This window comes from Cygnus atratus, chromosome 14, assembly GCF_013377495.2.
Source record: "Cygnus atratus isolate AKBS03 ecotype Queensland, Australia chromosome 14, CAtr_DNAZoo_HiC_assembly, whole genome shotgun sequence".
Taxonomy (NCBI): Eukaryota; Metazoa; Chordata; class Aves; order Anseriformes; family Anatidae; genus Cygnus; species Cygnus atratus.
This window is the reverse complement of record NC_066375.1, coordinates 3,942,678-3,967,042: the sequence shown is the minus strand read 5'-3', so window position 1 is coordinate 3,967,042 and position 24,365 is coordinate 3,942,678. Positions and strand designations below refer to the sequence as shown.

General features: G+C 43.2%; 1 protein-coding gene across 1 annotated transcript; it reads left to right on the top strand.

The window, feature by feature from the left end:
• The first annotated feature begins 23,816 nt into the window (after positions 1–23,816).
• Positions 23,817–24,137, top strand: SMIM32 (small integral membrane protein 32). Its single transcript, XM_035560583.2, has one exon. It carries the CDS (start codon positions 23,817–23,819, stop codon positions 24,135–24,137), a length of 321 nt encoding a protein of 106 aa, XP_035416476.2.
• The last annotated feature ends 228 nt before the right edge of the window (positions 24,138–24,365 follow it).

The following is a 24,365-nucleotide window of genomic DNA, read 5'->3' as shown; positions in this document are numbered from 1 at the left end:
TTTCGGAGAGGAGCAAAGGTGCTGCTGTGGCAATGAACGCACAAAGCAGCAACTCAGCAGTATCGGCTCTGCCTGCTCCTTCAGACATGCCAGATGGGTCTTTGGACATATTTCCATTTAAAGGCGGGCGAGTCATCCTCCCTCATTTCCTACCCACTATCTTATTTTAAGTAATGAATCACGTTTTACTTTTTCTTCTTTTTCCTTTGTGAAGCTGAAGACACAGATCAAGCTTTTCTAGTCCTTTGACATTCCAGACTTCTGCAACACCAGCAGCAAGTAACCTCTGCCACTACTAAACATTATTTTACCATTGCTAAGTGCCATTTGTCATAGAGAATGTCGCTTTTCTGATTTCTTAAAATATTCCCCATGGTGATAGACTTTTGTTTTTCCCCAGTTAGCAAACTCATTTCCAATGTTCAGAAATAAGGGGGATGCTCCACTCTGAAATTTCAGGATGAACTGGATGTCACATCCAGGATCTCCCAAGCAATGGCTGAAGTGAGAAGACCACGTACTATATTGGGGTGTTTTGTCTCACAGAAACATTATTTTATAGGCTGAATAGAATGTGAGACCTTGGACGCTTTCTGTGTGAAAAAATGTCAGGGAAAAGCAAAGCAGTAAACAAACCTGCCCCAGAGCCAATTGATTGCATGTCAACAGTGCCTTGCATGTGGTGTCCTTCAGCTGACAACTGTGTCATTAACAGCTGAGCGTGCTACATCTGCTCCAAGGTGCCCAAAACATGCCAGACTGACAGCTCGTCTGTTGTGTTCTTTATTGCTATTGGGCCTGTGAGAAATAATAACAGGGAATCAATTAGCAGACAGATCATTTAAGTCATATGCAACTCGTGTGGACAAACACCTCCAAGTGTTTCTCAGCCTGTGGCACCAGCATTTTGTCACCCCAAGGCAGCAGGTTTTTTAGGAGAGGAGTCAGAGGTGATGATAAACAAGGACAATTTGGGCAATCTGGGCAAGAGGTTGCTCCATCACACAGAGCCATTGCGTTTGGTCCATCCCGCAGAAGACGGATTTGCTTGACCTGCACCCAGCTTCCAGGAGCCATGTCAGCCCCAAATGTGACGCTTTTAAAACTTCCCTGTAGTTAAAACCCTTCTGGACTTGGGGGAAGAGGGGCTTCTGTCTCAACCCTGTCAATCAATTACCTTTTACAGGCAGCGAATAATTTCCAACATTAAAAATAATAATAATAATAATAAAAAAAAAGACTCATGAAGAAGAAACCAAAGGTAGGAAACCTGGAAAAATAATTGCTCACTGGGCCAGCCTGAAAGCTGCAGATTACTTCATGAGCTTGTTCAGACTGCATGCAAGTACCTGAGACTTTTATCTTGTAACAGGTAAAATAATCAATACCTACCCACTTTTAAAATTTAGTGACAATAATGAACTGGTGAATATTTATAGGAAAAGCCATAGCACATTAGGTATTCCAAAGGACTCAGGTAAGCGCTATATTCTTTAATACAGTTTTAGAGGAAAGTCTTTAAGAACCTTTATCATCATAAAACATATTTTGAAATTCATGGAAATTAATAATTGGCACAGAAAAGTCAAATCCATCTAAGTGGAATGACTTAACCCTGCTGGACAGTATTTTTTACTAACTATAATGGTTAATCTGTAAGTTGAGAAAGGAAAATTCTCTTCTGTTGTTAAATGTAATGGAACAAAGAAGGAACCTTCTCCAGCTGGCGGGGACTTTATGGAAATAAAATAAGGGGGAAAGTTCTATAAAATAAGGCCCATTCTCCAAAATAAAACCAATTAACCCAGAGTAAATTGAGGAAACTGAGTCAGAGAGATTTCCTTATGACAGAGCTAGGCACTGGGTTTCGGTCTGGCCTGAGCCTCCAGCTCCTGAGCGAGTATTTTCTTTGGCCCCAGGCCCTATGGATCTGACATGAATTTCCCAACTGAGTCCTTTATTCTGAACTATTTGTGCTGTTTTCACACATGTTCAGTGGCTGACTCCAACATATAGCTCTGCATACTGATGGCAGAGCCTAGGGTTTGGATTCTCCTCCCGGAGGCTCTGGGTGGCCACGGGGACAGGGCGCAGGGTAGCACAGCCCTGTGCTGCAATGTGTTGTTGAATTTGTTCAATTAAATGTATGAATTAAACACTGGGAGAAGCGTGGCAAAGCTCTGTGTAGTTTAACTTATACCCTGACATTTGTTGAGCTTAAACCTGCCATTCTTGCAAAGAGTGGTCAAACCCCTTGTACCGCGGCAGATGGATTTAGCAGAAACTTCCTCGCTCTTGGGTCTCAGGAGAATTTTGTGCTTTACAGAGTTGCTTGGGATGCATCTTTCTGAAGCTACAAGCCAGCTTCTGGTAGCAATCATTCCTTCACAGAGAATTCACTTTCTTTTTATCAACTGCATCCCTGTTACCAAATAGAAATGAGGCTCCCTGCCAGTCAAACCAAACAATTTCTGCTTAAGCCAGGTACATGTCTTCAAGCAGTCTCCTACCAAGGACTGCAAACAAATCTCTCTTATTTATTCTAAATTCAGTTTATCCTCTCTGTGGCTAGTTTCTTGCACTTTTGCTGTTCTTTACTGAAATATGAGACCGGGGCATTGGCCACTTACCCTGTTACAATAAATGGGTCCTTCCTGGTTCCCTACTACGAGGAACCCATCTTTGCAGAGTCTTTCCCTTTTCTGGGGTTCATCACATGCTGAATTTTTGGGTTCTACACTGGAAAAAGCCACTGGATCAAAGTAAAAATGGTCACCAAGTCTTGTAGGGTTTCAAGTGAAAGCCATGCAGACCACGTAATGACGTAGGGTTTGGTTCTTTGGGTTACAATGGGTGAAGATTTGTTGCTCACTAAAATCTAAGATCAAATGTAATCTCCTCCAGCCTGTCTTTACCACTAAAATGAATGTTTCCACCTTGACAAATTGAAACCACTACATCTATCTCCCAAGGTTTTCTCTGTGATCTACTCAGCCTATGGTCATTTCTACTTTATATGTATAATTTGCCTGGTTACAAAACTGCGCTCAGAGACACGCTGTCCACCTGTCATTATCTTCCACGGGCTCCAACACAGAACTGACAATGCAATTTTTCATAGAAATACTCCTTCCTTCCCATCCTGAACTCCTTGGGGCAAAGAATGGTGTGTTTTTTCCTGTGCTGTGCCTGACACAGCAGGGGCCAGATTTGCAGTTAAGAAGCATATAATAGGATCTCCAGCATAATATGGCATAATGAGTGATAACAAGCGGAGAGGTAAATGATGTCATTTGGTGCACGCTGTCCCTGTGGTTCCCTATTGTAAGCTCTTTATTGAACAGTCTTGTCCTCACGGTTTCTTACAGATCTAAAAGGTTGTCTCTATCATTATGCCTGTCTCGGTGCCTATTTAACACTTTTCTACAGCTCCTCTTTCTTGCCCCTTGTTCTCAGCCTGCTCCAGGGAGCATGCTTGAGTCCTATGCTCCTGTTTATCCCTTTTTTGTTATCATTTCCCTTGCTGCTTCAATGCCCAGATTTGTAAGCCATGTGGTCAGTCCCTGCCTCTAAATGCCAACATGTGGTGTGGGAATGTAGAGAAGAAGACAGGCCCCAGAGCAGAGGTGTCCCTGCCAACATCCCTTCTGCTTCCTCCACTGCTAAAGAAATTATATATATATCTTTTCATATCACACCACTGCCAACTCTTCCTTGGCTCTCATTAGCAGCTACTCAGGCTCCATTTGAAATACTCTTTCTAGACCAAAACACGAAAAGAGAAGGCAGCTTTGATCTGCCCTGCACCTCACAACTGATGCCTCTGCCACAGACCTGTCTGCCCCCGGACCCACCAGCGAAAGGGCTGAGGACTTTCACGTCCCTTTTGCTTATCCTTTGTCTCAGGTTTTAGCTCCCATAGTTCTCAGCCCTCTTCCCATCTGTGCCACCTCCCTCTACTTCCATCTTCAGTCCGCACATTTGAAAACAAGCAGCAGAAGCTAATACAAAGCTGCTTGCTTATATTTCTATTGATCATCTTCCCCTCGTCCCATCTGCCACCTCTCTCTTTCAGCCTGGCCCACCCAGTTCCCAAATTTACAGCACTCACAACGTAAGAGTTAATCAAATCCAATCTCTCAGAAAAATCTCTAGCATCTGCTGCTCCGTATTTGGTTTCCAGCAAGGGCTGCTCAATCCCAGCCGCATCTCCATTGTTTGTACCATGGTTCCCATTAGATAAAATAAAGAATGTAATTAATTAATTGGTACTCAATCTTGAGAGTTCCACATGGATCACTAGAAATAATCAAAATAGCTCTACTGTGTGTGAAAATATCTTTTGACTGTTTTTTTCATTCGATCTATAATTTGCATGGTAGCAGTAGGCAGAAACCCCAGCTAACCCCAGGACCTCATCACTGCAGGCTTGATCTGAAGCAGATGAGAGCTGCAGTCCACACCAGACAAATAAATGGAGGCAAAGGAGCAGGAAAAGCTTCTCCATAGCTTATTCCACATGTGCACTTGGATAACACTTCCATGAGTGTGGTTTTCTAACAGAAAAAAAAAATTAGAATCAGTACCTTCACCTCTACCAGGCTTACCTATTTTAAAACAAAATTTCCCAACAGTTATTTGATGTCAAAGAAGAGATTTTTAACTTCATAACCACAATGTGTGATTCACCCCAGATACTGAAGGCAGGATGCTGCAGGCACAATAACGACCAGTGCTGGAGGCCAGAGCAGGGCTGGAGGGCAAAGTGCCAAGAGCCAGAGAGTTGCCTTCTATACCAGACCCCCCTGTGCTTCCTGAGTTTCTTCCCAGCATTCCCCCTTGGGGAACATCTTCTCCTGTATGGCCTCTGTTTGCACATACCCCTCCTGGATTTCAGAGGAGAAGTGTGAGCCCTTCTTGCACATCATTGCTTTACTGACATCAACCCAGCGAAACAGTGGGCCTGGGGACGCCAATGGAAAACCTATTATCCATGAGCCCAATCCTGCTTCTACTTTCTTTTGGAGTGTGCTACCTCAGGCATTCACTTATTTGACATTCATTATTTTATTCTGGAGTCAAGCTGCTTTAGATCTATCCCTCATTTCTTTCCTTTGCATTGCAAGTCGTGTAGATGCATGCATAGCTCTGAAACAAAGCTCCCGTTTCTTCCTGTGCAGATAAGCCTGGTGCCTTCTGCTGATGGTAATTCATGAGCCTACAGTTCTCAGCAGCGGGGACATAAAGGGAGAGGGTTGGGGTATGTTTAATAAAAATACATCTTATAATGTTTACTGACCAAAGTGGCATTCGACAGATGCTCCATCTTTAGCTATGTTTAAATTATTCTCTAAGCAAACAATACAACCTGCACACTTTGTCTTACCCAATGCAAAGATAAACAGAACACGCAAAATATATGGTCCTGGTATAGGATCCCATACAAAGATCACTGATTTATCCTGTGCTTAAATATTTTCTGCACAATGTTTGCTCAGTAATTTATTTCTCCATTGGCCACTACAAATTAAATGTCAAAAACTGTTTATCTTACAAATTTTCAAGACTAATAGTGAGTCTCCCATTTCAGCTTAAATAATATTGCCGGTGAGATATATCTTGATGGATTGCCTAAATAAAGCCACCTACAGAGATAAAGGAAAACCATGAGCTGCTTTCTTTCCCCCTTTTTGTTAGTTTACCAGAGAGAAATGGGAATAATGTGATCAGCACTATTCTCCTTAAAACTTCTGAGGTGGCCTGGTGCTTTAGAGAGGAATTAAAAATCAGCACCTGCAATGGATTAAACCAGAGCAGCTTTGCTGCTTTCAGGTCTCTGCGATGAGAAGCCCTCTGCATCAGCCCAAGCTGGGCTCTACAGAGCTGCCAGAGCCCGGAATAAGACTGCAGCTAACAGTCTGTGCGTGCACTTAGTGGCAATGCTTCCCAGTAATTAAATTATTTGCTCACTAGTTGTAAATGGGCTGAGACTGACAAAAACCTTTCATACACGTATAACCACCATATGTTAATTTGCAAACAAGTTATACCAATTTATTTCTCATGAAGCTTAAAAGGCAGCTTAGAAACATCCTGGCAGCGCTGCCAAGAGCTTCCTATCATATCTGCTGCAAAAGTACAAGTTGAGTTGTTCTCTTCTTTTCTTGAATCTCAAACACAAAGCATTTAAAGTAGCTCTCCAAAGCCCAAGAGCCATCACCTACCTGTCGCCAGCAGGTCCTGCGGATTGCCCTGGGCTTGCATCCCACCGCCTGGATGAAAACATGAAGATAGTCAGGGAAGCTCTGATACTTAACTTTTGTATCTCTCTAACCACGTCCCTTCCCACCAAAAAAAAACTATTTAAGAGAAGCAGAAAAGAATAAAGCATCAGGGAGCTAATGTGTCTGATTCACGGTAGTGTTTCTCCAGATTCAGGTAATTCCTCTCAAAACTCTGCTTCATAAATGCAGAAAAACTGAATATAGAGACCAGCAGTATCTCCAGGGAAATGAGTCTCCAGGGAAATGGATTGAGGAACTGAGTTCTCAAGGACAGTGAAAAAAATGCCAACAGATGCCTAGCCCTTCTTAGGTCCTGCACTAGGTCTAGTGCATCCTAAGCACCAGAGATGCTTGGGGAAGCAAGGAGGTGAGGCTACCGGGGTGACCTACATGGGCACAGGTATTGAGGGGATATTCTGGACTCACCTTCCTGGGGGTGGAGGGAAGGGCAGGCAGCATGCCTTAGGCTCATTCCTCATTTGCAGGTCATCAGTGCCCAGGGGTAAATAAATAATGCTTTGGTAGCTGCTTAGCTATGCCTTTCCTGCTGGAGAAGTCAAAGTGCATTGCAGGTCCTGTGGGGCTTTCAGCGAGGGGCAAGGCAGTACGCAGGAGGAGGTGGATGAGTGGGAGCTGAGATGCCCTCAGGGGCAGGAGGGACCAAAACGGGAGCTAGCTGGATAACTGGGGTGCTTCTCTGGCTCTTCATGCATACAAACCCTTGTGGTGAGGGTGGACCAGTTGCAGAGACTGAAACAGATGGACATTTATGGTTAATGAGCTTTCTGTCTGAGGATTAAAAAAGATCTTTGAACAGCAAAAGGGGCAGGAAGGATGGCAGAGACACCTTCCTGAGGAAGAACAGCACAGTACAAAGTAACTTTGTTTTCACGTCAAGAGAGGCAGAGAATTATCCAGCTTGAGGGTCCCACCGTACCTGCGGGTATTTCCAAAGGAGCTGAAGAAATATGGCTTCATTTCTTTGCACAGCCAGGGGATTACTTGTTCTGACTTTGCAGCAGGGATGAAACAGCTGTGTACAGAAGTATTTTCTCTACTTTTCCAAATGTTCTCACTAACTCTCCACTGCAATTCGAGGGCTGCATACTGAACCCTTCAGGTACGTTGCTGCCCAGCTGTCCACACTCCAAATGACCCATAGGTCAGGACAGTGTTAGAGAGGGTAGCAAAGAATCCAGTCTAGCATCTCATGAGCTTTATGATAAATGCTTTTAATAAGGGTTAGACAGAGGCTCTGTACAACACCGCACATAGCTTACCTGAAGCAGGAGTCGGGAGGGGACAGGAGATGGGACATCCTGGAGGGTCCGTGCTTGAGGCAGCTCTGGGACAGTTCACACAGACTCTTGCATCAGTAGAAATGTGGGGAAAAGAATTTGGTTATCAAAACACCAAACCAAAGCAAGAAATCCACCGTATGTTACCTGAGCTGACTCCTGTCTCTGATTTTAGCCTTTTAGTAAGAAAGCCCTCAATTTCTCAAAAAGAACCTGAAGATGAGGAATTCAGCAATAATAAATGATAAATAGAAAACAAGTAACCTGCTTGGTGTTAAGTACATTAACTACAATCCAAATAACAGCACTAAAATGAGGGTAAGAAAAACGTGGCAGATCCCACGTGTTCTCCAGGAGCTACGTGCATAAAATGGTTCCTTTGTTTACATAAACAGTTTTTCCAAAATTTTTTGACATTTTTCAAATACATACTGTGGTCACCCGACACACTTTCTTATTCCTGTGACTTGGTCATGACAAGAGGAACTGCTCTGACTGCCTTCCATTGATCCACAGCAGCCATGCGATTCCAGCTGCCAAACATCGCTTGGGAGTTAGAAGAGTTTATTGTTGAGGAAACACAAACATATACATGCTTGGTTCATTAGGACTCGCAAGCTAGAAAATGCTTTCAAAACACCCTGAATAGAAATACAGATTAGCAGAAGAAATGTCATAAAATGCCTCTTTGAACAATGCTGTCAATGAACCCAGTAGAACAAATACTTTTACGATATGTTTGTTTGTGAAAGAGACTGTGAAAGTCATTATTCTGCAAAATTCTTCTGCAAGACAGTATTACACAGAGGTATGAATACAGGCCCAGGAATAGGAGCAACCCAGATTATCCTGAATATCAAAATGTGCAATTGTGCAGTGCCTGCAAAGGAAATAAGGATAACTTGTTATTGCATAACTATAGCCTTATTATCATCATGACTCATTTATTATTTTTACAGCATAGCTTCTTCTAGTGTCAGACCCACAGTTATCTCCAAATAAGAGGCTTATATTCAAGTTCTTGTAAATCAAACTTGGAACAAAGAAAATTTTGCAAAATACATTTTGTTGACCTTTTGCTGGTGCCTCTGTGTAGTCTGTCCTAGCCAAATCCCTACGTGCCTTCTTGGACAAACAACCAAGCTCCTTCCCCAAAAATTACACACTCATTTTGCAGACTCTTTGTTTTTAGTTATTCCATTAGAAAGCAACAACAACAACGTAAGACTTAGCTGAACAGTGACCCCAAAACATGAGAAACTTGCAACCTCTTCTCATACAGCCTATGAACTGAAAAAGGGTTCAGTTACTTGGCTAACAGAAATATTTACCCAGCTCTAGGGAGAACACTCAGCTGAGGACCCACAGATTGTTATCTAATAACTCCTCTGGTGATAGCTTAATATGGAATTTGGATGCAAAAGCATAGCTGAATTTCAACAAAAACAAAACAGAACAGAGAAAAAAAAAATTGAAAACCACTTCCTTCTGGCCTAGAGATACTTTCCTTGTTTATGGTATAATATTCTCTCAGTGTATACAAGATTACTCATATTTTATGTGTTTATAGACATAGGTCCCAACACATACACAGGTATTGTGTGCACTGCTGAGATGCAGAAGAAAAATATCTGAGATTTTGGCATCCTGGGAGAAGTTTTACCCAGCTCCCAAATGTCACATGGCAGTTAAAATGGAACTACACTCATGTTTTTATTCAAATAACTACTCTAAAATTACAAAAGATAACTACTACCTTTCAGCATGAATAAACTTGAATACATACTAAAAATAATCTTGCGTTAACTCCTGAAGTTACTGCCTTCTGGAAGGTGTAAATGGGTAGAGTTTGCTATTACATGCTTTACATAACCATATGTCAAAAAAATCAATAGAATGAAAATTGCATATCCAAAAAGGGGATAAGTGGATGTGCAGCATTTTGAGAGGCATTTACACACACACACACACACACACACACACACACACAATTTAACTCTCAAGTCTTCTAGCTAAGCCCAAGCTTTATGACACAATTTATATATTCTTTTTTCTCTTATCAGTCATCATAATTTTAGGGAAAGACAAAGCGGTCTTTTAGGGATTAGGATATGGTCTTCTCCCCTTTAATTACAACAGTTTGCACACAAGAGAGCAAGTAACCTTGGTGAAATCAGTGCACACGTTTGTGGAGTAAGGCAAGAAGAATCTGACCACTAGTGACAAATGAACTCTAGTGGCAGACCATGGTTTGAACTATGACCCAGTGACAGGATCCTTTTAAAATCTTTTCTTTTTTTTTTTTTTTTCATATCACTCCTGTTTTTTTTTTCCCTGAGCCAGCTGTATGATGGATGAACTATTTCCTTGAGCACCTCTGGGTGAAGTTGGCCCTGGGCGGTGCAAAGAAGAGGTTCCCCGGCCATCACACCCCCTCCTCCTCTGGCACCCTCCTCACACCTCGCAGCTGGTCCTGGGAAGCCAGGAGCAGCAAGAGCAGGAGGGGTCTGGTTCTCGTCCCCCCACCCCCATGCCACAGTGATACCTCCCGGTCGAGGAGCTCCATATTATTCCTCACTTAGAACAGCAAAGGACGTCCCCGTCTGTCTCTGCTGGCATGGAAGATGCTGAAGCTCCTGCAAGTTCAGAGAGGATTTATTTATTACATGCCACTTATTTATTTTATATTAAGTTCTCTCAACACAAAGTGTGGCAACAGGAAGAAGTACAGAGCATTGAAGGAGAGATGCACCCCGCACCTGACACTTCAGCAGTTTCTTGGGGGTTCCCTGAGGAAGAGGAGAGCTGGCTCGCTTTTCTTTCTCAGAACTCAGAAACAAATTTTCATTCTTGAATCACGCATTATTTTCAAAAAGTACAGCTGCTGAGATTCAACAGGAGAATATTTGAAACTGTGAATAATAAAATATTTATTGAAAACAGTACAGCAGAGTAGAGCCTTTTATTCCTAGAAGATACCATGCAGACAGCTTCTTCCTACATGCAAAGATGAGTTCTGTAGATCCAAGTAAAGCAGTATTGCAAGAAGGCAAAGTGTAATACAAAATGAAATCATAAGTACTAAGAGTCTGAGAATTGTTGCAAAGGGTGACCAGATCATTTAAAACATGGAAGACTGTACCTTACTGTAACAGAATACTTAAGGATTTGGGGGAGGGGGATATATATTTTTTAAAATGCTCTAAAAATAACTTGACCTTAATCATGCCATTTCTGTACACCTCTTTAATTACAAAGACACGTTATTTATTTATTTATTTTTAATAATGGTATATATCATTATACAATATTTCTGCTCCCCAAAGATATAGGCAGTGGTATCTGAACTTTCAAGGGCTTTCCCTGACAGAGGGAAATGGCTGTGATCCAACCTCCTGAGTGTCACAGGTGATGACACCCAGCCTTCTGTACGAGATAAGATGGATGTTAAGTTTGGTGCAAAATCACATCCTGAAAGACGTCCAGTTGTAACTAAATGAAAACAAGACCTAAGGACCATTTTCTTAGCAGTTTGTTCCAGTTGCTAATTCCCCAGCTTTTAAGGATTTGCAACTTGGAAAAGGCCATTAGCTCTGGCAGGTACTTCTTCTGGCAGGTGGAGAAGCCCTTCAGTATGCAGCACGTCTCCCATGAAGGTGTACCTAGAATCACCTCCCAAGCTTCTTTTTGCTAACGAACCAGATCAAGCTCTGAAACATTTTTCTAGCTGACAAAACATTTATTTAGCTTCTGACTGTAATGATTCTTTGTGGCATTAAAACCTAACCATTTGCACCAAATAATAAGCCTGAGCATTGTCTCAGCAGGTGATAATGCTATGTCTATGTGCTGTGATCAGTACCTTTGGTTATGAGTCAGAAATGCAAAACCTGATGGACAAACTCAGCTTTTACGTGTGGGAGCTGTGACGCTTAACTAAGACAAGTACCATAATATCTCCAGTACAAAAAGCCAAGGGATGCCGCCTTTGCCATATAACAAACTTGAATTTAACAAGTTGTTAGATTGTTAAACAGTTTAAAGGGTTGTGCAGCATTGGAATAGGCAGCCCAGGGAAGTGGTTGAGTCACCATCATGGGACGTCTTCAAGAAACACTTAGACATAGAACTTAATAGCACGATTTAGTGGTGGACTTCAGTACTAGGTTAAACATTGGACTAGATGATCTTAGAGGTCTTTTCCAACCTGAATGATTCTATGATAAGTAGACTGTATGCAATTAGTTGAAGAGCCAAAAAAACATCGTACAGTTAAGGACCTTTATCACTGGGAGCAGTCGCCATCACTATCCAATTCTCTCTACTCACTTGTCTTAGCAAAGCAGTATGAGCTTATGTCTTATAAAATATAGACTGGATAATTATCATATGTTCCATATGTTGTAGGTCATTCCCACAGCTGTTGATGCTTAATCTTGTGTCTCCTCTTTCTCCATGAAGAGGCATCCTACCAATTTTTGATGCATATCATATATTGTGTAGAGGAAAAGGATTCCTTTACTATAGTAAAAAATACAAATATATATATATATATATATAAATAAATAAATTAAGAGAGAAAGAGAGAGAGAGAGAGAGAGAGGGAAAAAAAAAAACATTTTGAACAGCACAGCAAAACATTTTAATTGAGTTAATCCAAAAATAAGCGCAGTCAAAAAAAGTACTAAATTCTCTCATGAGATGGCAAAATTCATCCAGCTCTGAATTTGTGGGGTGTACGCTGGAGCAGAGATAAGAAATGATACAAACAGAAGCAGTATGAGAAGGGAGGGTATTTACAGGAGATGTGATAAGCAGCACAGTGCCTGCCAGACTGCTTCGTGAGGAAACCATTGCAGGATCCTTCGGCACTGACTGCGACTTCACAATTTCAAACCCAAGGTGACAAATTCCTGGGGCTTCGACAGCCTCATGTTTGGGGGAAGGTAACAAGAGCATTTTGTTAGCAAAGTAGGTCACAGCTCGGTGGGAGAGGCACGTTGTCACATTAAACTGTGAAGATTCATAGCTTCCAAGAGGGTTTCAATTTTTTTTTTCCCTGATGTTATTTCATTTAGCAAAGTAGAATCCATATTTTAAGCAAAACAAGATGGTTGCAATTTATGGGTCAGCCCATTGTTCTTGCAATGACTTTGTGAAAGAAGGAAGATTGCACTGTCTTGTTACAAAAGACAGTGATTTTGGTAAGTAAGCTCAATTGTCTGAACAATATTCTGCAAATGAGTGTAAAAAAATATATCAGAGAATAAAGTGTGAGTCATGCAGAATTACTCAATAAGAAGCAGTAAGTCAACTTTCATAGGATTTGGGTAATGTGGATATCTCTTGAAATTACGCCTAACTGCAGCAACAGTCATGATGGAAACAAGACCCAGAAAGCAATAAAAATATCCAGTAGTTTCAAGAGTAACAAGTGGAAAACTTCAGGTGACAAAACAAAACAAAACAAAACTCACCCAGGTCATATTTCGGATAGCTCGCATGAACTCTGCAAAGGGAGCACAGAAATTACCCAAAGAGGACTGAGGAACTGTGGTGCTTTGCCCCTATCCCGTCAGGAACAAGAGACTAATGACAGGAGTGATTGAGGCTGGATTTTGACACTTGAAAGTACATAGAGTAGGTGTAGAAAAGATTTCAGTTATGCACACAGATGGAAGAAGTAGATCACTGGAGAACTGAAGTGTGACAGTATTACGACAGATAAAGTAATTTATTTTATAGGAAAATGATTATACAGTTTAGACTTTTTTTTTTTTCTTTCCCAGCAGAGTGACAAGGAGAGCATATCTGATTTTCTTTCACATGATCCACAAGATGTGTCATGTGCTTCTGAAGGTGTCAGAGAGAAAGAAAATGGTTTAGTGAGTGGGCGCACATTTGGATTTCTACCTGATTGACAACGTGCAAGTCATGGAATTGGCCCAGCATCAATGAGTGTCTAATTAATTTTGGCAGTAAATGCCACCAACACTGATGGAAAATGGTCATGGAACAGTTTCAGAATTGATACATTACCTTATATTTAAAAAGCCACCACTGAAATTAATAATAAATTTACTAATTTCCTGTCCCAGGCTTCCTCTTGTCACATCTGGAGCTTCTTCTAGGCTTAGGAGTGATTTTTTTCCAGTGTTTCTCAAGGGTCCATTCGATCTAGTGATGAAAATAAAAACCAAAATGCTGGGGGTCGCCCTCTGGGAGTTACCCAGATCTCAGTGCGAACGTCCTCCCAGATCTGGGAAAATATGCTGTTTGGCTCTGAATTTCACAATTTTGTATTACTTTCCAGCAGTCGCGCTATGCATAGACCAGAAAATATTCTGCATTAGAGTACTAATGCTTCTCTCTTTTGCACCAAGTGAAAGCACAAATAAAGCAGGATGGATTTCAGTTTTCTAAATCAGAATGACTTGTAACCTGGCACACCAAGGGCAAATACCCTCTTGTAGCCAATCCAGGAGTTTCACATAAATAAAAGATCAGATCTGAAATTTTACTAGAAAAGGATGGAAGAAAAATCTTTATAGATAAGAATTACCGGGAGGTGGCTCAAAATTATTTCAGGAATTAATTGCCTTTGAATTGTCAATTAGATTTAGCCACCAGGTAAGCAATTCCTTCTTTTATAAAGTAAGAGCTCAAAGGTATTTGTACTTTAAAAATGGAGGGGAGAATACTTGTTCAAAATATATATTTTTTTCCTGCTAATCTTCCATAATGTTATCTGTAAAACACATGCAGACAGCACAAAGCTATCAGAGCCCTTCACATTCTTTTGTATATTCTTCCTCCGCACACCTCTGTGGGATAGAGAAATTAGGAGCAGAACAAATCATCAAAAGAAATGTATGTGCCTAAATTCCCTTCATTTTAGTAGTCTACGTATTTTCTGAGGATCTAAGTCCAGAGACAGCAGATGGTCGTTTTTCTCAGATATTTAGGCACCTACACATGCAAATAGGTGCCCAGGGGTATTTTCAAGCAAGTCCAAACACTTCGCTCTCTAAATAACCATTAAGAATATCGGTGCAACATTTTCATCCTACAAGATTTTTCTTAAATATCAAAGGGAAAAAATGACTCTGTGGAAATTTGTCAGAAATTGAAAGGATGTGTGCCTCCGGGCTAGAAATAGGGCGCCACATAGATTTGTGATGTTGTAGCCAGATGGCAATATGAGACAGGGCAAATCAATGGCAGTGGCTCTAGGAATAACCTGGCACTGAAAGAATTAAAAATCTACGTGAAACTGCTTTTAAGAAATTCTGGAAGTTCAGCTGAAATTTCCCCTATAAACGTTCAGCCATGAACCATCTACAAAAAGAAAAGACCGAGGCATCTCAGAAGGGAGAAGACCAGACAAAATAACTGTTAAAGAAAAATAGCAATGTTTACCCCCCCTCCCATGAGCTTGCAGTGTGTGTACTCTTACTCCGGCAGAGCTCTCTACTCAACCTAGCAGGCTGTGCTGTGTTGTACTATGCTGCATTTGCTTTTTGTGAGCCTTCCTTTCACGATCTTGAGTTGCCACAGGGTGCTGCACAAAAGGAGCATCCGCACCTTATGGCCACTACAAAGAGCTTGGTGCTGCCCACCTTGGCATGTAGTGAGCGTCCCAGCCTAGGGAGGAGGCCAGAGGTACAGCATCAAGGAGCTTCCCAACCAGTCACAGTATATATTAAAATAAATATGTCTTTTTCACTTGTGAACAGCATGCTTAACATTCCTGCACTCTCACGTAAGTACTGGAAAACAAGACCAAAGACAGCCCTCAGCTTCAGAGGTGTTTGCTGGGGACAAAGAGGAGTAGGGCGTTACTTTTATTCTTCAGAAGGATGTGTGCTTTTAAAGCTGCTCCTGCAAGAGACAGTTTTAAACTTAGAGATTTTTTTAGCCTCCTGATAGTTCAGCAAATTAGTTTACAGCAGAATACAAAGGGAGATTAGCTTGGGGAACAATTAGAGTTTTAAAATGAAACAAAAAGTTACAGGGAAAAGTCTCTTAACTATAATTCATATTTCTGTCTCAAAGGGAATTAACAGAATTTTATGACTTTGATCTTCTGAAAAATGGGTTTCCTAACTATATTAGTCATTTTTTCTCAATTTTAGATATGGATTCGATGAGAGATAAAACCTCAGCAATTTAAAAGGGACAGTTCCGCCTATATTTGTCACAATTTCCCTACTGAAAAACTCAAAAGTTCAGTAAAAGAGATTTTATGGCAGACAATCTGTTATAATTAATGAGTATTCATAATTAATGGCTGGCCTGATGTAGCCTTTGAGAATGATCACAACCTTTCTCTCTCCTTAAAAATTTAGCAACGGGTTAAATGATAGCAAGAGTTGGATAATTCCACCATTAATCAAAGTTAATAGCTTGCAGTTCTCTCAGACTGCACTAACTGTACTAATTATTATAAAGCATGAATTTTAATAACAGTACTGTGCTGTATTTCTCACAAGCATAGGTTCAAAACTAATTAAATACAACTGGAATGTATTTGCCTCTATATAGGCAAGGTACATGACTGAGGAACATCATCTTACTGCCTCGTCTCCAAAAGGAATAACTTGATAACTCTGCTTTCCTCTGCAAAGTTAAATGTCAGGTGAAGTTTTATTTTACCAACCGTGGTATAAAAGATGCAAATATTTCAAGGGTCTAAGATTTGAGGTATTTCTGTTAGCTTTATATTTCACGCACTTTTCCTTTTACGACCGCTGTTATCAATGTGAAAAGGATAATATTGTTATCCTAAATAATTTTGGTTATTGAGCTTGTCAAATGCATTTCCGTGAAGTTATAGCAATTGAATTAAAACCAATTTGTTTGCTCCGTGAAAGAGCAGATATTCCTGAAGCAACAAGATTTTAGATGATTAAAGTAATCTCTGTTACGGGCTGATGGATTTTCTTTTTAAGTGTATTCAGTAAGCATATTTGTCCAGCCGTCTTTGCTGCATTTTGCATTTTACGTCTTTGGGGCATTTTACAGCTCCCCTGGGTGCTGGTAAGTGAACACCAGGCTGCCCTGTGCTCAAGTGCTGCACAGAGGAGCCACCGCCCCACAACGGAGCAGCTCTTCCAGCTGCTCTTTGAAAGCTGCTCAGCATGGCCACATGGAAAACAGCATTTAAAGCACCCCTGCCCTTGTATTACAAGCCTGGTGGCCAGAGCCACCTGGGCTCTGGACATGAGGTGAGGACATGCAGGTTTTGCTACCAGCACAGCCTGCGTGTTGCTGCTGGGGGTGGCTGACCAGCTCTGCTGCTCCCCTTCTCGGTTCGAGCTACAGCCTCCCAAAGCAAGGGCTTGTGCCCAGCTCGGTGCCGCCCTGCCCCGTTTCACAGCTGGGGGCAGCTAGCTTGCCTTTAATAATAATAATTACAGTTTTAGGCAATGATTGCTGAGAGCCAATGACACCAAGCCAGGAAGCCACCGGAGTAAACAAAGAGGGTGAGGAGCCAGGCCCGACATGGCTAAGTCCAGCGGACAGGAAAACCAAGACAAATTTGAGTGCTTTCTTTCCCCTCCAGCAGGCCTTGCTGGCTGGGCTCTGCTCTCACAGACCTCCGTTCCCACCTCTGCCTAGCAGCCAGGCTTTCCCCTCTCTCCTGGCTTATAAAAACCCATCAATAACCTAAACCAAACCTCAATTCCCATAAAGGCCTGACCAATAACCACCCACAGAAACAAGGAGACGGTGGTCCTAGGTTTAAATGGGAGCCTCATAAATCTGCAACATGAGGAAAGGGCCCAATTTCATCAGATTCAAAGCTGGGCCTGCTGCAGGCCAGGACATTTCATAGGCACTTATAATAAATTAACCTAAATATGGAACTTTGATAATGTACATCAAGTCCACCAAAAGGTGGCAAAAACAGACACAGAAACCTGGCCTACAAGGCTATGAGCCTTTGTCCTGCTTTTGGGGCAAATACATCCAGTGAACAATGCAAACATTTCAGCTCTGCTGTAGAAATTGAAACTACAAATTTACCCTCAAATCTTCCATCAGTCCTTCTCTTGTACATCTGTAAGTCTTTTTGGGAAGGGAAGAAGGAAAGGGGTTGTTTTTCTTACTGATTTCATTAAAAATAAAATAAAAATTGAAACAAATCCTTTTGTTTTGCCACCGTCCAGGTGACTTTAGTCGGGGAGACAAGAGTTCAGCTGATGGAAACCGTGGGTGTGGAGTGGACAAGGCAGCCCCATCCCTGCTGCTGCCAGAGATGCTCTCGGTGCGCTACAGAAGGCTTCTGCTTAACTCTGAGAAGATCTCAGAGCTACAAAGAACCAGCAATGTGATCTGTTGAGTCAGACCGTTATGAATGATAAATTAGAAATTATAAAACTGTTCTTCTTTATCAAGCAGCACACAAACAATTAAACATCAGTGCTCTTCCCTGGCCTGCTGAGGAACACTGTGTTCAGTTTTCTGTTCATTTTTTGCAGTCAGAGATGGAAATGTGCCTTAAGGCAGTAGCCACACAGAGTTTGGTACTTGCCAAACTAAAGTATATCTAAACCTCTGAAGTTTATGCCTGCTCTGAGAAGGCTGATGTGCTGCTCTTACATTCGATTTAATTCCTGCCTCCAAAGGGCACCCAAGAACCCATGAGCGAGCACCATTTGTGTGAACAATATTTCTCTGAGCTAACATGGTAAGCAGGCTTAGCTCACACCAAGACCAGCAATAAAGAGTCGACCTTGAGCAATCCATTTGCTTTACTACCTTATACAAGCAGGGAAACACTCACACCACAAGCCCTAACAGTGCTCAGAGGGAGAATTTCCTACGTGGGGCAGGGAAGCTGTGCTAGCTGTTTGTTACTCCTTTTTTCCTGCATCAGAGCACCTTGCCACCTTCCGTGATCAGTGCTCAGGACTTCTGCAGGGTGAGGAAGTATTATCAAGCCCATTTTTCAACCTGGGATGTGGGCTGCAGAATGGACCACTTGTATGCTGATCAGAGTGATAAGAGGCTTGGCGTGTGCGCAGGGAGGCTAGGCCACCCCTTGGCTGTAAAGGAAACTTTCATATTTCTCTCTGGGGATCACTCAGCTTTCAAAACTCACCCTCACTACTTGGGGTTGGCTCCTCTCAAAATTTACAGTCATCGAGGACCTTAAAAAACAAACCAAAAATCAATAACTCGAGAAGAAAGAGAAACCCCATCTACCCAACCTGTCATTTACTGTCTGACAGAAACTGCCACAGCTTCCCATCACTGACAGATCATGCCCAGATGTCTGCAAAAAAGGAGGAACCGTTTCTGACACCAGACAAGCAAGAAGCAATGAATAAAAACAAGCTCCAATAATAAAACACCCCGTGATGATCTGTGAAGCTTCCCTAGCAATCCTTGTCTCATTCCAAAAACCTAATGCTCGCAAGAGTAAGGTAGGGAAAAATAGGGTGATGCCAGAGAAAGAGGGTTTCTAGCTGGGAGTTCAACACTTTCTCAAAAGCTGGTGGGCACATGCAGTCCTGCCTGACCAGAATTCCCTACATGAAGCCAATGTTATGGTGAAATGGGAAGTTTTACAACGTACAGGTGGGACATGCAGAAGGAGGGCTACATGCAGGTGGGACGTGGTTTGTGCAGCAGCCTGGAGAGAGGCTTGTTCTATTCCATCTGAGAAGAGAGAGGTATAGAAGAAAAGAGATGAAAAATGCTGTTCCCCACAGCCTCCCCAAATACATGGGATGAATGAAGGATTTGGGCAGAACCCTGATAAGATGCACACAAGCTCCCATCTCCTCTGGGTCCACAGACTTCTTTGGACACCTTCTAAATGCTTCTGTTTCAGCTGGTGAAAACTCACCCTGAGAAACATAATGTTAGAGCTCAGTTTTAAATATGAGACAAAAGTTCCTAAAAAAAAAATTAAATAATATTTTCAGGCTTCTCAGCACTTGGGCCAATTTCTTCAGGCATCCAGACAGATCTGTGTTTAAGCACCAAAGGCAGCATCCCCTCATTAGGTGTCTGGTGATTAGCTTTAAGACCCTGCCTTTGAACATATGGTCCTCAATATTTGATTCCCAGGCACTTGGAAATAAGTGTTTTACTTCAGAGGGATTAAAAAAGGAAACAACCTCTGTATATTATTTTTATTTCCTCTCCTCTTTAAGGCTTTAAGGCTGCTTCTAAGTGACACTGGAAAATTACAGCCCATGATTTGTGATTTCTGGTCTGCTAACAGAAACAATCCCCCCGACTCCCACTTACTCCTCAGAGCAGAAGAATCGTAACGCAGATTGTAAATGGTTGCATTACCGAGAAAGATAATGCCTCTTTCCACTCTCATTTCCCTCGGTTGATATTTATCATGGTAGGGGTTGCGTAAGCGTGGAAGAGACAGATCATGCATTATTTACTGCTTTGGAAATGGGGAAAGGCTCCAGCCTTCCACCGCACAACCAAACCCCAAGTACTGGTCACCCTCTAAGATTTGCATCCTGTTTGTTTGCAGCTTGGCTGAGTGTTTGTTAAAGCAAACACGATGGCCCAGGCCACCCAGAGAGCTCCAGCAAATGGTGCTGAGGTTCACAGACACTGGTTTCCCTTCTTTCAGCCCTAGGGATTTTATGCCAGGATTTGTATCAGGCTACGGCAAGACTGGGCCAAGCTTAGGCCGCAGCTGCCACCATGTCACCATGACCCTAAATAAATGGCCTGGGCTTAGCCGGAGGGACAACATCCAGGTGGGACACCCCAGGCTGAGCACCCAGAATGGATGAGCAGCCCCTCAAGGGGCTGAGCAAGGGGCTGAGGGGCTGAGCAGCCCCTCAAGGGGCTGAGCAGCCCTTTTACTTGGGCAGAACTGACTGCAGCAGAAGGAGCTGCTGGGCACGGGCACCCAAATGAAGAATTTGGGTCTCTCACAACACAGAAATGGTGCTCAGCCCTTCTTCATGACAGCAAGGGCCCACAGGGCCCCAAGGCTCATCCCAGCGATGCCACCAGGGATGAGGACGCTGGCCCAGCTTCCAAGCGTGCCAGGAAGCCACAGCACTGAGGGGTTTATTGCTGCTAAACTCCAGCCACCACCAGAGCCTCGATGTGTGTCCTCACAGCACCACTTCCAGCGCACATTAAAACCTTACCAAAACAGGTCATTACGTGCTGGAAACCTTAAACAAAGAGAAATAGAAAACAAGAAACAATAACAAAGGTACTAAGTAAGAAGTAAATTAATGAGGAAAAATTACAAGGAACTGAAGACTTTAAATGAGCTTCCAAATTAAGGGAAACAGAGGGAAAGGATCAGCTCTTATTTTTTGCAATTAAAGTATTATTTATGGCAATTTAGGTTTTTTGAGATTAAGCCCGGATATGGTGCTGTTGAAAACACATTTGATTTACTCCCAGGGCTTCTCATCTGTTTCTCTATCAGCCTCAGACAGACAGCCAAAAAAACAGGAGGAGTTTTACACACTCCAGAGCCTGCACGCACACAGGGCGCTTGTAAAACACCAGAGGATTTATTCCAGCACTGGCTGCCAGGTGCTTGGACCGTGACCATTAGCAACAGTCCTCAGCCCAAAGCGATGGTACTGGTGCTGCACAATTGCATCCTCAGGGCAGAAAACAAATATTTCAAGAGCACGAGATAACATTTTGTTGGAGCAAAAGGGAAAATATTCTGGCTCTGTGTCCGCGTTTGCAACCTGCATGCAAACAGGAGGGAAAGGGGAGGCTCAGAGCCCTCCTGGCAGTGCCACCTGCCTCTGGGGACACCTCTGGTGGCTCCCAGCAGCGTCCCCTGATGTGCCACTTGGGCACATCCATGGCAGCATTTTCCCCCTGTATTTCAGAGTTGGTAATGTTTGCAGACAAGCCTTTTTAATAAACTTTGTGCTAAAGTGGAACACGTACACTCTCCTTGCTATTTATAGCACTCAGCCCCCAGCTGCCTTTCTGCTTTTCCTCGGACTAACAAACTCAACAAAATAAATAAGCAAAGAAAGGATGCAAAGTTTGGTTAAACTGGACAGAAGTTCAGGGAGGAAGAGGGGAGGGTGCTGGAAAGACATGCAGACCTCCAGCCATCCACATCCCGCTGCTGCTCCAAACCTCCCTGACTGCAAGGAGACGTGATAGGTAAAACAGTTGCAAACTATATTAGCTTTTTTATGACTCTGTTGACTTTTCCAGCCCCTGTGCTGGCTGCCTGCCTCTCTGTCCTGTTCTTTGAACCCATGCAGAGTAAATATGTGTAACCACGGTTGCTCTGCAGGCAGGAGAAATGTCCCCAGGAGGAACCGTGCCTCCTACTCCAGTGTTAAACAGACAGGGAAAGGAACCCGGGCTCTTCGGAGAGCAGCATGTGGGAGTCAGCTCGCTTTGGCTGAAAAGAGGAAAAAAAATAAAAATAAAATAAAATAAAATAAAAACAGCAGAAACTGTAGAGGAACATCTGCCTTTGAATTCAATTCTTGACTCAAGGCTTGGAGGCAAACACATGGGTAGTGGCAGGTCCAGAAGCAGGAGGACGTGGGCATGGGGCCATAGGGACACGGGAGCCATCCCCTGCCTCTGAGACGGGCTGGAGGCCCGCAGGACTCCCCCAGGCACTCACAGATTGCCAGAAGGTCAGGAAGATGCTGCACAAGGCCTTGGAGAGCGTTGCCTTTGAGCAGAGACTTTGTTTTCTTTGATTTAAGTCTGCTTGACCTGGGGATTTCTCCTCTTTTCATTCGCTCTCTCGTGGCGGAAACATTTATTATGCTAATTGAAATGTTTAACCTCCCTGGACCGTCATCTGCAATGGCTCATCATAAGCAGCATTAATGTTTGCTGGGACTGGTACCCTGGGGATGGAGAGCGTGTTTGACACTTTCTTCTGTCAAGTTCCCAAGCTCTCCTCTCTTCCCTGCTCCTCTTCAGCCCCCTTTGCCCCCTTCCCAAGTGGCACTGAGCTAAACCAAAGTATTAACCGGGCTTATCTGATGCACGGGAGTGAGAGTGCGAGAGGGAGCTGGCGAGCAGCCAGCAGCTAATAGCAGCATAAAAGCAATTTGATGAAAAAAAAAAATTAACATGCTAATTGTCAGGCTGGAGAGGGTGCTGTGGCCCAAGTGAAAAAAAAAAAAAAAAAAAAAAGAAGAAAAGGAGGAAAAAAGACATCTTCTATTTATGCTAGAGAGAGCAATTTTAACAATAGAGGTCTGAGGAAGAAAGAGATTTTGAAGCAATTTTCTTTCTGTCCCATCCCATGTTACCCTCCCCCGGCTCAGAACCCCTCAGCAGAGCCCCGGGCTCTCGCAGGGCTTTATCGGCGGATCTCTTCCCTTAGCATCATGTCACTGCCAGACACGGCAGACTTCAGAGCCCGCCGGCACCACCGTGCAATTCCTCCCTTCCCCCGGTAGCAAGTGACGCTGCAGTGGAGCCTCTGTCGGGAGGAAAAGTCCCGTTTGACACAATTCTGCACAGTCCCACTTCACAGCGCCGTGAGGCAAGGGCAGAGAAGGGGTTTCCAAACTGCCACCCCCTCCAATTTCTGGGGAGGCTTTTTGCTCTTTCTTTTTTAAACGAAGGGACCTTGGTCTTGGATTTTTTTTATTTATTTTTATTTTTTGTCTCTCAAAGAAGCCAAAAGGAATGCCTAGAAGGCTAAAGCAGCAAGCTCATCTGAACGTTGGCTACCCGGCGTGCCGCTAACTGGGATTAAGGAAGTCCACCAATGCTTCCCAGCACTGGGATTTCGGCAGCGAGGAGGATCCCGGGGGAGCAACCGGCAACGGCAAGCCCAGCGGGATGCCAAAGCGGCAGCTGCCTCTCTCCACAGATCCCGTTTAACCCCGGATTTGCGTGCATCCCACTTCGGAAAAGCACCTGGAAGCCCGCTGTGCCTGCCCCTTGACAGAGAGCGAGCGACGCCCGCCGAAGCCCCGCTGCCCCCCGAGCGCTCCCATGCACACCCCGTGGCCCCGGAGCCCCCACGCCGCAGGACCGAGGTACCCGCACCGGTTTTCCTTCCTAGCCGGGGATGAATGCTGTAACTAGGAGCCACGGAGATTTAAAAGAAACTCCCTAAGCCGTGCGAGGGAATTAATTTGCTTTTACTCGTAGACAAAATGTGGCTCACTCTCAGCCTTTTACGAGCAGCAGCGTTATTCCCTTCCTATGCCAAAGAGTGACCGTGTGTGCTCTCCTTCTTTACTTCTACCGTAGAGGAAATTTAAGCAAGAACATGTATAGTGAATTGCTAAATTCAACCAGTGCCACCGAAGCTCACCTCATCATTCAGACCAACACGCCCTACCTAAGCAGCACCCAGAGACCCGTGAGCTCCTCGGCGCTGTACATGTCGACAGCCAGGGTATTAAAAGAAGGGGAAATAAATAAGCCCGACCTGGTGACTTACATCATTCTGTTTTTCTTTCTGCTCTTGACTGTGACGCTCATTGTGCTCTTCATAAACTGCCAGCTGAAAAATTCTTTTTTTGCTACTCTTCCTTATGACAGATCCCTCCGAGAAGCAAGGAGCCCGTGGAGGACACAAGCTGTCTGACACGAGAGAGAAACAATGTCTTACCACAGTAGCGGGAACCAGAAACCCTGTGCAATAAGACATTTATTATTTTTTTTTTTCCGTATGTCAGTGAGTGGATTCAACCCTCTTTAAAATAATAGGCTGCATCGCAGGAAAAGATTGCTGAAAAAATATGCCATATGCAAATCAGAATAGCTGTAAATAAAAAGCTCTACTATGAACTAAAGAGGTGATGCTTTAGCAAAT

Bases quoted from the DNA above. Each gene is read 5' to 3' on its own strand.
- SMIM32 (XM_035560583.2), top strand. From the start codon at position 23,817: ATGTATAGTGAATTGCTAAATTCAACCAGTGCCACCGAAGCTCACCTC.